Genomic DNA, 14295 nt, shown 5'->3' with positions numbered 1-14295 from the left:
CTCTCACACACACTTCTGAGAAGTGTTGCCTTTAGAGTGCTCTTCAGTTAAAGAGTCCTACACAGCTTTAAAGCATTAACACCTGGCCTGAGTTTTTGTGTAGCACCATGTGTGATATGTTTCCCCCTCACTCTTCAGGATCAGAAGCCTTTTTTCTCACAGGATGGAAGCCGTTTCTTTCTAACCGTACCTGTAAAGCAGGGTGGCCGTGGAGAGTTTCATCATATCGCAATGTTCACTACACAGGTAATCGTTTCACTTTTGCTGTGCTGTGCATAAAAGTCACGGGGAACATACTGTAGCAGATTCACAGTTTTAAAAGTAATAATTCAGTATGTCACTCGGTCAAGGCTATGTAATAGAATATGTACTGTAATATAAACGAGATAAATGCTCAGTACAACATGAATGTTTTATACGAATAAAAACAAGAACAAGAGATGACCGACTTCAGTGAACTGTATTATCACAGGGTCATGTTTAAAAGAATAGCCCATGACTAAGTCGGCCTTTATTTGCTTTTTGCTAAAGTCATCATAAACCTAAATCTAGAATGTTTTCATGACTAAGGGGAATAAAAGTGTGAAAATTGTCATCGCAGCGTTTTTTGTTTTAGAAAAATTGTGGACCTGGAAAGTCTTACTAAAAGAGTCTGGGGAGAAAATTAGAGTTGGTCTGAGTTGGAGTATCAGGGGTCTTTCATGATCCAAAATGCAAACACTGACTATGATAAAGAGTTTTATCACAGGAAGACGAAGGACTGGGTATACGATCAAGAGCATTTGCATTTTTCTTCAGAGCTTTCCCCACTGTGTAATTTTTTTCACAATGACTACAAAATAATTGAATTATTTTGCTGTAATGAAAAAAGATATGGCACCAATTTTGTGTGACTTTTAAATCTGCATTCAGCAACAAAAATGTTTTCTTTTAGATTTTTAGATTTTTAGATTTCACGACAGCTTGAAGTGACTCAATTCCAACTTTTTTATCAAAATGACACAGATCTGTTTTTTTTTTGGCTGTCTAAATGCACAAATCTAATGTTTTTCAGGGCAGATCTTTTTCTGTGGTCCTAGATCACATTCATAGCTGACACGTGGAGATGAGACCTGAATGTGATCAGGCAGATCGGAATTCATGTGACTTTTAGCCTTTATGTATGCGAGGGGCGCTCCCTAATGTCAGCCAGAATTGGCTTTCATAGCAGTGCTGGCAGTAACTGATAAAACAGCTAAGGCGAGGTGTCTGGACTTCTTCCTTTTTCTGGACCACAACAAAGACTGCTGACTGGTTGTGATCCTGAAGAGCGAAATCTTTATAATGTTTTGCTAAAATTCCATCCATTGTTTAAAATGAATGAGGGGTCGAACAAATATAACATGTTTTAATCCCGATATCATAAACAAAGACATGTGATATGCACATTAAAGTCAGATAAAGGTCTTTCATAATAATGAATTTAAACGTTCATGACATGCAAATCTGAACTGACCACAAAATTCAGAATGAGGCTTGTAATGTTAGTTGCCCTGAAAGACTTGATTATCTGAATCAGGTGTTTAACTCTTTAATTGTCAACGTTTTATTGTGTCAAATATTGTTAAATAATCAAAACCTCTAAAATGAAAAAGACTGCTACCAAGTTTAAAACAAGAAGGACGAAGCAGAATAGAGCACTACTATAAGAGAGCATGTTAGTTAGACTACATCACTAAAAACATTTGAGCTAGATTTCAGGTGTACCAACATCTTTTGTCTACTAATTGGCAAATTCACTTAAATTACTGCGTATCTCAGTATATTTCTCCTGGAATGTATAAAACTGTGTTTAAGCAGAATTTCTTCTTGCAAAGCCGATCTTGGCTGGATGATAATTAATATAAATAAGTTAGTGTGATGATCAAATAAAATTGTTTACATTGGTGAATTAATAACTTAAATAATAACGAACCATGGTGATTATTATTACTTTCCTCAGGTTAGGGTGGATCAAAATGATGTACGTCACCTGACATCAGGTAACTGGGAAGTGACTGAGATTCTGGCCTACGATGAAAACTCCCAGACCATGTAAGTACTGTAACTTTGTAATCGGTCAACTCACGCTCACTTTTATATTAAACCCTAAATACAACAGTAGGGGTGTAATAATACACAATTCACAACAATGCACAAATTTAAATGCCAAACAATTGCCAAAAACCCTTGTGTTCTGATACAATACATATTGAGGCAGACATTGTTGCCTTCTTATGTGCAATTTTAATTGATTTTATATATTCAATATTTTATATATTCAATTTAAAAAATACACACATCAAGAAAAGAAAAATTGCATGATGTATATTATATTAATATAATATTAATAATATAATCATATTAGTATTAGCATAAAATCAATATATGATGTATAGCAATAAATTAAGTATTTAAATATTTTTCTTTTCCTGAAATGTGCATATTTTTTTGGCTTAATCTGTATATAATTGAAACCTAATAAGAATGTTTAATCTGACTCTTTATCATGAGCAATGTGCATGTGGGATATGGGACTTAATGTACTATTCTCCACAGCAATTTTGCTTTAAAAAAACAGGTAGTAGTATTAAAAACGCAATAATAAATAATTTAATTCCAGTGTTTGTTTGGATTCAAATTATAGACCTTTGTTTTTGTTATTAGCAAAGCAGGAGTTTAAGAACTAAGGTCAAAATAATGAGGTAATGCTTTCTGTGAAGATCATATTCATAAATTATAAACGTGCTTATTAATTTTTGTCATAGGCAATTATTCCTTGTAAGCATTTTTATTAACCATAATGATGCCCCATAGAGCTCTAATTATGAGTATAATGTTCTAATTTCTTAATAATGTATAATAAAATTGTGACTCAAGTACACCTATTCATTATAATGCATGTGGTTTACTGCAACAGCAACGTGAATACGCTAAATTATTACTGAGACTAGGTAAGATTTAAAATAATCTTTTATGCATATGAGCTTCACCTGAAAGTGGTATCATTTGGGTCTACTATAAAATCATTGCAAATTTTCCATAAATATTGGCATGCTTTTACCCAACAGATATTTCCTAAGCACTGAAGGATCCTCAAGAAGACGGCAGCTCTTCAGGTCCGGATCTTTACATGTTCTTTACAGCATACACATTGCTTAAATTTTCAGCATACATATTGTTAAATGTGATGTTAATTTCAGTTATCCTACAGATTGCAGTTTACTGTATGCACAGTACTCTATCATTCGCTAAGCATTTAAGGCAATCCTTAGTTTTTCTTTCATGTTAAAGTACTTCCTCTCTGGGTTTGTTGAGCTGAGTTGGAGGTGATAAAATAAAAATGAAGGCATTTGATGGCTGTGTGTACAGTGTGTCCACAGTTGGTCTTTTCCCACGGCGATGTCTGACCTGTGACCTGAACAAGGCCCACTGCACTTTCTTTAGTGCTGACCTCAGTCCAACACAACAGCATGTTATACTGAACTGTAAAGGTACAGCTCTCACATCCATCTACTGTATAAACACCCTCTTAGGAAAGTTTGTAAAAGTTAAAGCGTTAATAATATATTATCATGATACATTTGAAGTGCTACCATTTATAAATGGCATTTATGCATCTTCCTAGTTTTATCCTTTGACTCATCCGCGGTCCTCTGCACAGTCCTGTGGTAGCTTCTTGTGCACTGAAACATTATGTGATTCATTGACGGAGAAAGCTGCGGCTGTTTTTAAATTGAGATTACTGAACGTCTGTGAGTAACCATAATTATCTTGAGGTTACAGGGCATTATGCGGATGAAAATTGGAAACCGCACTCACATGCGCTGATGTAATGAAAACAGAAGTGAGGCACTTTGGTGAGGCACGAGCCGAGAAAAAAGACATTAGGCATGCTTAGCAGAGATTGTGCAAAGAAAATGATGGCAGCAGTGAAATGTCAGGCTTTTGAACACCTGTCCTAGATCTTACACAGTATCCAGAGCATTATACAGTAAGCATCTTTTGTAAAAACAAAAAGTAGGTTGAACAGGAGAAATATACATTGGTTTATACTCTATTATGACACATAAAATCATGAGAAAAAAACTGTGGTTCTCAACACAGTATTTAAAACTTCCCTAAAATCCTTAAGTGTCAAATTTAAGCAAATAATCCTTTGATTTACGTGGAATTTTATGTGTGTTTTTTGTTATATTTAGGACCTGGAGCCCCTACGGTCATCGTCCATACACTAAACACAGCCAGTGAGTGTTTATTTATTATTAAATAAATAATAAATAATTATGCATGTTCTCCCTGTGCTTAGTGGGTTTCCTCCGGGTACTCTGGTTTCCTCCCACAGTCCAAAGACATGCAGATAAGGCTAATTGGCGTTTTCAAATTGCCCGTAGTGTGTGTGTGTGTGTGTGTGTGTGTGTGTGTGTGTGTGTGTGTGTGTGTGTGTGTGCCCTGCGATGAATTGGGACCCTGTCCTGGGTGTACCCCGCCTCGTGCCCTAAGTCTCCTGGGATAGGCTTCAGGCCTCCCTTGACCCTGTATACAGGATAAAGCGGTATAGACGATAAGTGAGTGAGTAAAAAAAATAATTATTTATTAATGAGTGTACATATTCATTCCACTTTTCATGTACACACCCACACACTCAAGTCCTTGAGTACATTTTCTTCAAGCTGTGTTAAACTGACTACTGCTTAATTTACCAACTGGACTCATATAAACACTGCTGGGTGTTAATTCCACATTCTAAGTGTTAATTCAGCACTGGGGAATTTGCTGTGTGTGTGAGCCGCACCGATTAGAGAATAACTATATTCCAAAAGTAATCAGTGAGTTATAATGTAGTGTATGTTATTGGCACGTAGAGAACAGCGCTGCTCCATTAATAAGCAGCAAGGTACTAGAACCTTAAGGTTTTCAATAAAGCCACCTCAGTACTCATCCTGCACTGGATTTAATGCTGTTATGGCAGTTGTTGTTATGATTAAATGTGGCAATGGGGCCTTTGTAAACCTCAGATAACTCACTTTTATAGGTTTTCCCTCTTGAAGGCAAATTCCTGCAGTGAATATATGGTTGGGAGACATTTACTAAATCACAGAGTAGCACACAGAAGGAGAACCATAGTGAGTGGCTATGCTGGAGTTATAGAAAATTTAATTAAAAAGAAATCAAACAAATCAACAAAAACAAAAAACTTACCCAGTTTGATATTTTATGCTGTGTCTGCGCAGATTATTTTATTCTGGAGAATAATTCCCTCCTGAAAGCTGCTCTGAGATACAAGAGAATCCAGATCACTGAGTATAAAACCCTTCAGACTGACCGCTTTGGTAAATATCTCTTGCACATGTTCATTTCATATATAGCAGACAACCTTTGATTTAATCCTAATGATTTAACATTGTGTAATACGTTTAGAATGCAGATGATGTTTTTAATAATGCAATTTCAAATGTAGACAAGAGCATTTATGTGATGTTCTAGACTAACTAAGTAGGCATCAATCATGTAAAAAACATAATAATACTTTTTTTCTAAAGTGTTTCTTTTTTCTACTTCTTTTTTTCAGATCTGCCGCTAAAGATTTCCTTCCCGCCAGACTTCTCTGACTCACGCCATTATGGGCTACTGCTGATGATGTAAGCATTTTGTTTCTGCCTCTATTTTAAAGGACAACTTCATCGATTACCTTTTTTTTCCTCTCAGAAATGAGTTGAAATGCAAACTTTTGTAACACATGCACATACACACATCAACTGTCTAGTCTGCTTATAGGCGGAGTTTGACATTTGCAGTCCAGCTACTGTGTGGTGTGTTATGCATGTGCGTACAGTAACGAAAGACAATAGTTACAAGCTTGCCATAAAGACAAACAGCATAACACAAAACAACACAAGTCTATCGAATCAGTTTCTGAGAACTCTGTACTATATCTCATAGGCTTACGCAAGGAATTTATCCTTTACACATGAGCACACACAACTGAAGTGCAGAGTAAAATATCAGTTGATTTATATTATACTGTTATAATGTGATTTCCAGTGTCTCATGTCACAAAATAAAGCTATTACAAAACCAAAAGGATAATACAATTCAATAGAATGTATTTCTTACAGTCATTTTATTTCAGTGCATTTCCATTTTTATCTTCAACGAACTTGTGACATTGAAAAATATACATACACTATATTTAAAAAATGCCATTTAAACTGAATTCCAGTGGTCTAAAAAGGCTAATGAACAGAAGTCAACTATATGAGTTGAGTTTAAAATTTAAAATCTTAGAAACTAAAGGACATTTTAAAGCAAAATAATAAACATTTCAGACACAGAACATTGAGCAGACTGTAAGACTGCCTTGCTGAGTGTGGATCAGTACAAGAGAGCAATCAACAGAGGTACTATCACACAGTGGAACGTTACCATGTGATCACGGTTTCATTTGAGGTGGAAATAAATGATGGTGCATCAATGATGCTATCATATGTTGATTTATTTATTGGAAGGGTCACCGTGTTAGTTTCCTTAGCCCTGACACCTACAGTAATATGTTAAAGAAATGTTTTAACTAGACCTATTTTATATTCAAAGTAGTGGCATAGTGGCACCAGCAAATTATAATGGTGGGGTGGCTATGCCCTTCCTGCCACCCCCCACCAAGTCCACCTATGAGTTTGGGTAACCATGGGTGCTCATGATAGTCTCGAATACTTGTTGTTGGTTGGCAGGAGTGGAACTCAATGTGGTCTTCTTGTATGCTTTTGTATGCAAGCAAATTATGCAAGGGGGACACCCTGGATGGGGTCCCAGCCGATCACAGGGCACAAACACACACAGTCATGTTTACGCTTAAATTAAATTTACAGCATTTGGTAGACACCCTCACTCCGAGTGACTTGTACAGTAGAAGTGGTCTAAAGTCTCTATCAACACATACAGTAGCACACAAACACATCCTGTTACTGATTCCCTGACAAAGAGAACCATTGTTGGGGAGGTTTCACACACACAGCCAAACACTACAGGAAATTTGGAAACACCCATCGCCACATGTTTGGACAGTGGGGAAAAACTAGAGTATCCAGAGGAAACTCAGCAAGCACAGAGACAACATGCAAAGTCTACACACACTCATACACACACACACAAACAGACTGGAGGCAAGATTTGAAGCCCGATCCCTGGAGAAGCCATCCTTATTCCAATATATCCAGTATTGTTCTAAAATGGTAGACAAAGTAGAAATAAAAAAAAAACCCTTTATTTTTTTTTATTGTTGCTTGTGACACGCTCTTCACTTTTAGGCAGAGTGCCCTTAGTTTTTATCATGCCACTTGTAGTTTCAAGGCAAAGAAATACCCTTTGCTATTAAGGATTGAAAAGAGAGAAATGGAAATGAGGACCCATGAGATTTGAAAGAGGGGGGGGGGACTGAGAGGCATCTCATAATAATCATCACCATGCAGTGCAGTTACATTAAGAACTATTGTGATGAGTGAAAAAGGAACTCAGCTGCAGGTAATTTTGTATTTAGACATGAACACCTTCTGTGAAGGAAGGATCTGCTGTCTACATTAGTATCAGCACACACAGCAAGCTGATATTTATCCACTTATGCTGATTGTGTTTAATGCTGTAATCATAGTCCTGAAAGATGCTAAACTCTTAATATGCTCTTCAAAGTCTTCTGTGGATTTTAATTTGTTTACCTTAGTGACAACAACCCGAGACATCTCTTGAGGTGCTAATTAAATTGATCATATATTTTAATATTATTATTACCAGTATATTTTTGCACTTTTAACATTGGATGTGACTTAAGAGTTCACCTCTTACAGTATTATTGATATCAAATGTTTGTGGTGCCATATGTGCATGCTTTCAATTTCTTTGCTTTTGAAATTAGTCTAAAAATGTGAAGCCCCCAGCCATATGGGGCAGCCGTGGTGCAGAGGGAGTCTAGTCCTGGGCAAGAAACACAGCAGCTCAACTTATGTTGCAATATGTCTCTGTGAAATTAAGACATCATTTATCATTTATTAAGCACTTACCGCAGGTTAGTGTGGGCTTGGGGAGTGAGCTATTTAAAAATAGTTTTGTGCATATAGTGCACTTTTGTAGTGCTGACTAGCAGTCATTATTTCTACCTACTCTCAGTATCCTAGCAGTGAAACATTGTGAGCATTTTCGACCGTTGATGGAAGGATTTTTAAACATCTCTGTCACACTTTATACGTATGTTTCTGTGTATTATAGAGACAGCGTTCCTGGGGGTCAGCAGGTGGATGACCAATACTCAGTGGACTGGGACTCTGTACTTGTGAGCTCGGACAACGTGATTGTGGCTCGTCTAGATGGCAGGGGAAGTGGCTTTCAGGGACAAAAGATTCTACAGGAAGTACACAAGCGCCTGGGAGTCGTGGAGCTCCAGGATCAACTAGCCGCTTTAGAGTAATCACCCCATGCTGGTTATTTATTTTGATTCGCTTTATTCTTGGTCAATTGTGTAAAGATCTAAATCTTATTAAGTGTCAATCATGTACTAACATGAAGCATGTTTGCAGATACCTGATGAAATTTCCATACATAGATCAGAACAGGATAGGAGTGTTTGGTCGGGTAAGTCCTCATTTGTGTATAACTCAATTGCACAGAACCTCGTGTGTTGTACTTTTTTACATTTTTTCAGTTTACACAACCTTTGGCAAGACATGCTGTATGTAACCCCAACACTTGTACCTAGCACACAAAATAATTTTATTTAATAGCAGAACATTGTAAGTTATTGAAAGCTCAAACAGGTTAATTAAAATATCCTTATAAATTAAATATTTTATTTTAAATTAACTAGAGGAAAAAATTATGGAATCAATGAACTTAATCAAATGAGCTTAAACTCCATGTTAATGAAAAAGTATGGAATAAAAAATCACAATTAGTACCTTGTTGTTTTTCCTTGGGACTTAATAGTATTAATAGCCTGAATTCTTTAAGGCATGGACTTCACTAATGAAAAACAATATCTTACATCAAGCTGGTTCCAATTTCCTCCAAAACAGAATTGCAGAATAGTCAATGGCCATTTTTCCATCATAAAATTAAGATCCTGACCGTTTGCTGGCCATGTCATTAAGTCGATACATTTTTCCTGAATAAGTGCTTTAAAAAAATTACTTCATCATCATGAAGCCTATACTTTATCGATGGAACGAGAAAAATGTCCAAAATGTCATTATATAGTTATGCATTGACTGTTCCTTTACCTGAAATGCAACCTCATATCATAAATGAGTCGGGAAATATTTATATGTTTCATTAGAACATCAGAAAAATGTTCTAGCATTATCTCTCTGGCCACTTCTCTGGCATTTTAATTCCTTCTTGAAGGAGTTCATAATCCATTCATTGTTTCTGATGACAATTGTCTTTTTGGGGCCAAGTTTCTGTTGAGTTAACTTAGTCCAACAGCTCATTAATGCCTGTAAGCGTGCTCTTTCAGCTGCAGACTAATTTGAATTTTTTGACTTGTGTCAGTGTTTATTTAAAAAATATATATTACTAAAAAGAATTCCATATTTCTTCCTTTAGTTAATGTTATGATAATCATATGCCATTAATTAAAAAAATATTTTATTGAATGCGTTTAAAGTGACTATGTGTGGTGAAAACACATTTTTGCCAGATGTTGTAGTTACATTTATGTATTAGCCCTACATGGATCTGTCAATTAGTTTTGTACTGTAGAAACACTAACATATTAAACATTGAATACAACCCTTTTTAGCCAGAGCTACTCTCAGAGCAGTTGTCAAAAATGATCAACAGCACTTGACTTGTCAGATCTAAGTATAACCCCCCCTTTTCAGCCACCAAAGGGTGTACACTCAACTATACATTAATTAAAGTTAATCCAAACAAGATCCTGGGTTCCAAGTTCTTAATAACGGTGGCTGCAATTCCCTATTTACCCGCTCAAACAAAATTTTAAATATACATCTAACAGAAAGAGTAGCGCGGTGCCTCCACTGTGGAAATATTAAACTGAAATGAAGCTATTCAGTATATACCATATTTCCCCAGAATACTAAGAAGAAAAAAACAGATTATCACATCCCCAATAAAACACATTCAACAATACATATACATAACCAGGGCAATTTATTAAACCCAAGGAAAACTACCAAAATTTGTTAGGTAACCTAAGTAAACAAAATAATAATAAATAAAAAGAAATAAAGAGCAGAGTACAGTTAAACTGTAAATTTACATTTACCCTTCACTGCAGCGCCATGAAAACGTGGAGAGAAAATAATAAAAGAACCAGTTGCTCGGCGCAGGACGTTGGGGCCCGTTCGTTGGTGCACTTTTGGCCGTACCAAGGGAAAAAAAAAAGTTACCACAGTACGTTCTCGCAGCCAAGTCGAGGGTGTGTGTGCGTGTGGGTCAGTATCAGTGTAGATGTAAGTTACCCGCAACCTTGTTCAGGGTAGAAACTCAATGCAGCGAGGCGCCCGCGAGCAAGTTCTGCCGAGGAGGGATTTCTTTCAGCACGTCTCAAGTTTGCGCAGCGTCACGGTGCAGACAAACACGCAGCCGAACACTTCCGAGTCCTGGCGTATCGGTCACTCTCCTCTGTGGTCGGGTTTCCCGTCCGGCAGTGGAATAAAGCAGCAAAAACTCCAAACAACACTTTTCAGAAAGAGAAAACTGCTCCGAACCTCCGCACGTTGCTCTCGCGCTCTCCTTCCGCGCTCTCTCTCTCTCTCTTTCTCTTTTTTTTTCCGCTTTTCCCCCCCAAAGAAAAAAACTTCCCCCAATATTTAGTCACTCATCTTCTCATTGGTCCATTCACGTCTCATTAGCAAACCAATCAACATGGATGAAAATTATTGGCCAACACATTATAACAAAAACGCGGCAACTCTTACCAAGGCATTCTGGGTAATGTAGTCCCAGTATACAATACAGTAACATCTTAAAAAAATACAGCACAATGGAATTACAAAAACAAAATATGCAATTCTCCGTATTACATTTTCACAGGTCCTTACACTCTCCCCCCACCAAATAACAGCATGCCCCCAGGCTGAGGGATAGAGGAAAGAGAAATAAACAAATAAAAAAATAAACATCTAAACAAATCACAGTCTGACATTTACCCAGGACAATGGATGTAAGGCAAGGGACAGGAGAAACCCTTCTGCATGCATGTATTACAAAGTGCATGGAAATTACACCACCAAGCATGTGACCTATTATACTTGGCAGGGAAACTGAAATTCGTAGCAGTCATGAGATGAACGCCACAACATTTAGAACCTACTAAATAATTCTTAGCTGGCCCACCGGGTTCATCAAAAGTTAGACGGGCAGGGGGTTTTCTCTCTCTGTTCGACCTGCGTACAACTTCTGAGGAAGATACCGTGCTAGCTACAGGTTGAACATCAGAAATGCACACATCCTGATTTACAGGTACAGAATCCTCTACAATCTCTACAGTCTCTGGCAAATCAACAGGGATTTCAGTCTCTATATGATCAGTTTGTGCAGGAGTGGGTAAGTGACATGGAATGGAGGTACTGGGCACCTCGGACGCACTGGGCACAGCCTTGTTGGGCTGAGGGGGAGGCTGGTCCTCAACATAACACCCAAACTCAGACTCTGACTCTGAAACATCACCGTCATTTTGAGCATTCACCTGAGGATGAAGTGGTTCCGGTTCAGAAACCTGACATTTCCCTTTTTCCTTCCTAGGCCTTATAGCTCGGGGTCGGGGAACATCTGTATGCTCAACCACAGGACTCAGTCTCACATCCTGTGCCAAAGGCAAAATATGGTTACGATGCATCACCTTGACCCGTCCAGGACTATCCATAGACTTCAATCTGTACACAGGGAGGTCAGACAGTTGACTGTCAACTATATAAGGACAAGAGCCCCATCTGTCCGCAAGCTTGTGCTTACCTGTCAGACCCAAATTGCGAATTAAGACCCGATCTCCTGGGCTTAACCTATGATAGCGAACCTTCTGGTCATACCTTTCCTTATTGCTTTGATTCATCTTGTCAGCAGATGCTTTGGCTAACTGATACGCTGCATGCAATGACTGCTTCAACCTTGTCACATATTTTAGGTGCGAGGATGAGGAGGTGTCATCTGCGGATGCACCAAAACAAACGTCTATGGGGAGCCGGGCTTCCCTACCAAACATTAAGTAATATGGTGAATACCCGGTGGCTTCATTAGGAGTACAGTTATATGCATGTACCAGATGGGTAATGTGCTGGCTCCATTTTGATTTCTGCAATGAATCAAGAGTACCCAACATGTCTAACAGAGTTCTGTTGAACCTCTCAGGTTGTGGATCACCCTGAGGATGATACGGAGATGTCCTAGACTTCTTCACCCCCAGCACTGTCAACATCTCAGTCACCAGCTTACTCTCAAAATCCCTGCCCTGGTCTGAGTGTATGCGAGAAGGCAAACCATAGTGTATGAAATACTTGTCCCATAGGGTCTTTGCCACTGTGCAAGCTTTTTGGTCTGGTGTGGGAAACGCTTGGGCGTAGCGAGTAAAATGGTCAGTGACGACCAACACATTGCCGACATTCCGCGAATCAGGCTCTATAGAAAGAAAATCTATACAGACTAAGTCTAAGGGTCCCGAACTCTGCATGTGTGAAAGGGGAGCAGCTTTTTGAGGCAGTGTTTTTCTTTTAATGCAGCGTTCACAAGTCTTACAGTATTTCTCAACATCAAGCTTCATTCGAGGCCAGAAAAACCTGTCACGAACCAAACTGTAGGACTTGTCAAACCCCAAATGGCCAATATCATCATGCAGTGACTTCAGAACAAAGTGGTGAAACTGTTTAGGCAGCACCAATTGTCGGACCTGACGGTCACCAAACTTTACTGTCCGATATAGCAGCCCCTTGTCAACAGACAATTTTTCCCACTCCCTTTTCAGGACTCGAGTTTCTGCATTCCCCAGTCGGATGCTGTTAACAGGTCTCTTTTGACTGATCACTTCCCATATCTCACCTATGTACGGATCTTTCTTCTGAGCATCTTGAATCTCATCAATGTTAAACACAGGTAACTGCTCAGTCACTAGTGTAGTAGCATGACAGTATGCTTCAGGGACAGCAGACACATTGCAACCAACCATCTCTACGAAGCATGGAGAACCAGAACCCACCCCCCTTAACAGACACAGCCTGACAAAGAGCTCGCACACCTGGTGCAGGAATTTCTAACCACTCATCATCTGAAGGATGACTGGAATGAGGACGCCTAGACAGTGCATCAGCATCAACATTTTTCCGCCCTGGCCTGTACTTCAGACTGAATGTGTAGGTGGACAATGCAGACAGCCAACGGTGACCAGTAGCATCCAACTTTGCTGATTTTGTAATGTATGTGAGGGGATTGTTGTCAGTTCTCACCTCAAAATTTACACCATAGAGGTAATCATGCAAGCGGTCCACAATCGCCCACTTCAGAGCCAAAAATTCCAGTTTGTGAGCTGGATAATTCCTCTCTGATGGAGAGAGACTGCGGCTAACAAAAGCAACAGGACGCAAGTCACCATCATGCTCCTGATACAGAACACCACCTAACCCATCATAACTGGCATCAACATGTAACACATAGGGTTTTTGTGCATCAGCAAAAGCGAGTACAGGTGCCTGAGTCAGCTTTCCTTTAAGCTCCTGAAATGCAGCCTCACACTGCTCACTCCACTGGGAACCAAAAGGCTCAGAGGGTTTCACCCCAGGGCGCAACGAGCCTTTCAGCAGCTCATTCAAAGGTCGGCACAGTGTCGAAAAACCCTTCACAAAACGGCGGTAGTACCCGCAAAAACCCAGGAATGATCTGAGCTCAGTCACAGTTTGGGGTCGGGGCCAAGAAACAACAGCCTCTATCTTGGAGGGGTCAGTGGCTACTCCATCTTGGGAGACAATGTGCCCAACATAGTTCACAGATGCCTGACCAAACTGGCACTTGTCTAAAGATATTTTGAGACCTTCAGCTCTCAATCTATCCAAGACCTTCAAAAGCCGCTCTTCGTGCTCCTCCAGAGTATGCCCAAACACAATCAGATCATCCAAGTACACTAAAGCCTCCAAAAAATTCATGTCTCCCACTGTCCTCTCCATGACTCTCTGAAAGGTGGCAGGTGCCCCGCAGATACCCTGAGGCATGCGTTCGAACTGGTAAAACCCTAAAGGGCAAATGAATGCGGTTTTCTCCTTATCAGCATCACTCATAGGA

At 39.0% G+C, this 14295-nt stretch overlaps 1 protein-coding gene across 2 annotated transcripts in view; it reads left to right on the top strand.

Annotated features, from left to right (window-relative positions):
• Positions 1 to 14295, top strand: part of LOC128523953 (inactive dipeptidyl peptidase 10-like) — a 117016-nt gene that overhangs the window by 90866 nt on the left and 11855 nt on the right. For both annotated transcript variants that reach the window (XM_053496192.1, XM_053496193.1), the window contains exons 13-21: positions 139 to 246; positions 1982 to 2073; positions 3090 to 3137; positions 3391 to 3512; positions 4221 to 4265; positions 5253 to 5351; positions 5591 to 5660; positions 8278 to 8472; positions 8586 to 8640. In XM_053496192.1, the coding sequence (XP_053352167.1) occupies positions 139 to 246; positions 1982 to 2073; positions 3090 to 3137; positions 3391 to 3512; positions 4221 to 4265; positions 5253 to 5351; positions 5591 to 5660; positions 8278 to 8472; positions 8586 to 8640 (834 nt within the window). The remainder of the gene's footprint in view (positions 1 to 138; positions 247 to 1981; positions 2074 to 3089; positions 3138 to 3390; positions 3513 to 4220; positions 4266 to 5252; positions 5352 to 5590; positions 5661 to 8277; positions 8473 to 8585; positions 8641 to 14295) is intronic.

Source organism: Clarias gariepinus, chromosome 5 (genome assembly GCF_024256425.1).
Source record: "Clarias gariepinus isolate MV-2021 ecotype Netherlands chromosome 5, CGAR_prim_01v2, whole genome shotgun sequence".
NCBI classification, from domain to species: domain Eukaryota; kingdom Metazoa; phylum Chordata; class Actinopteri; order Siluriformes; family Clariidae; genus Clarias; species Clarias gariepinus.
Note: the sequence above shows the minus strand (reverse complement) of the source record. Positions and strands in the feature narration are given on the sequence as shown.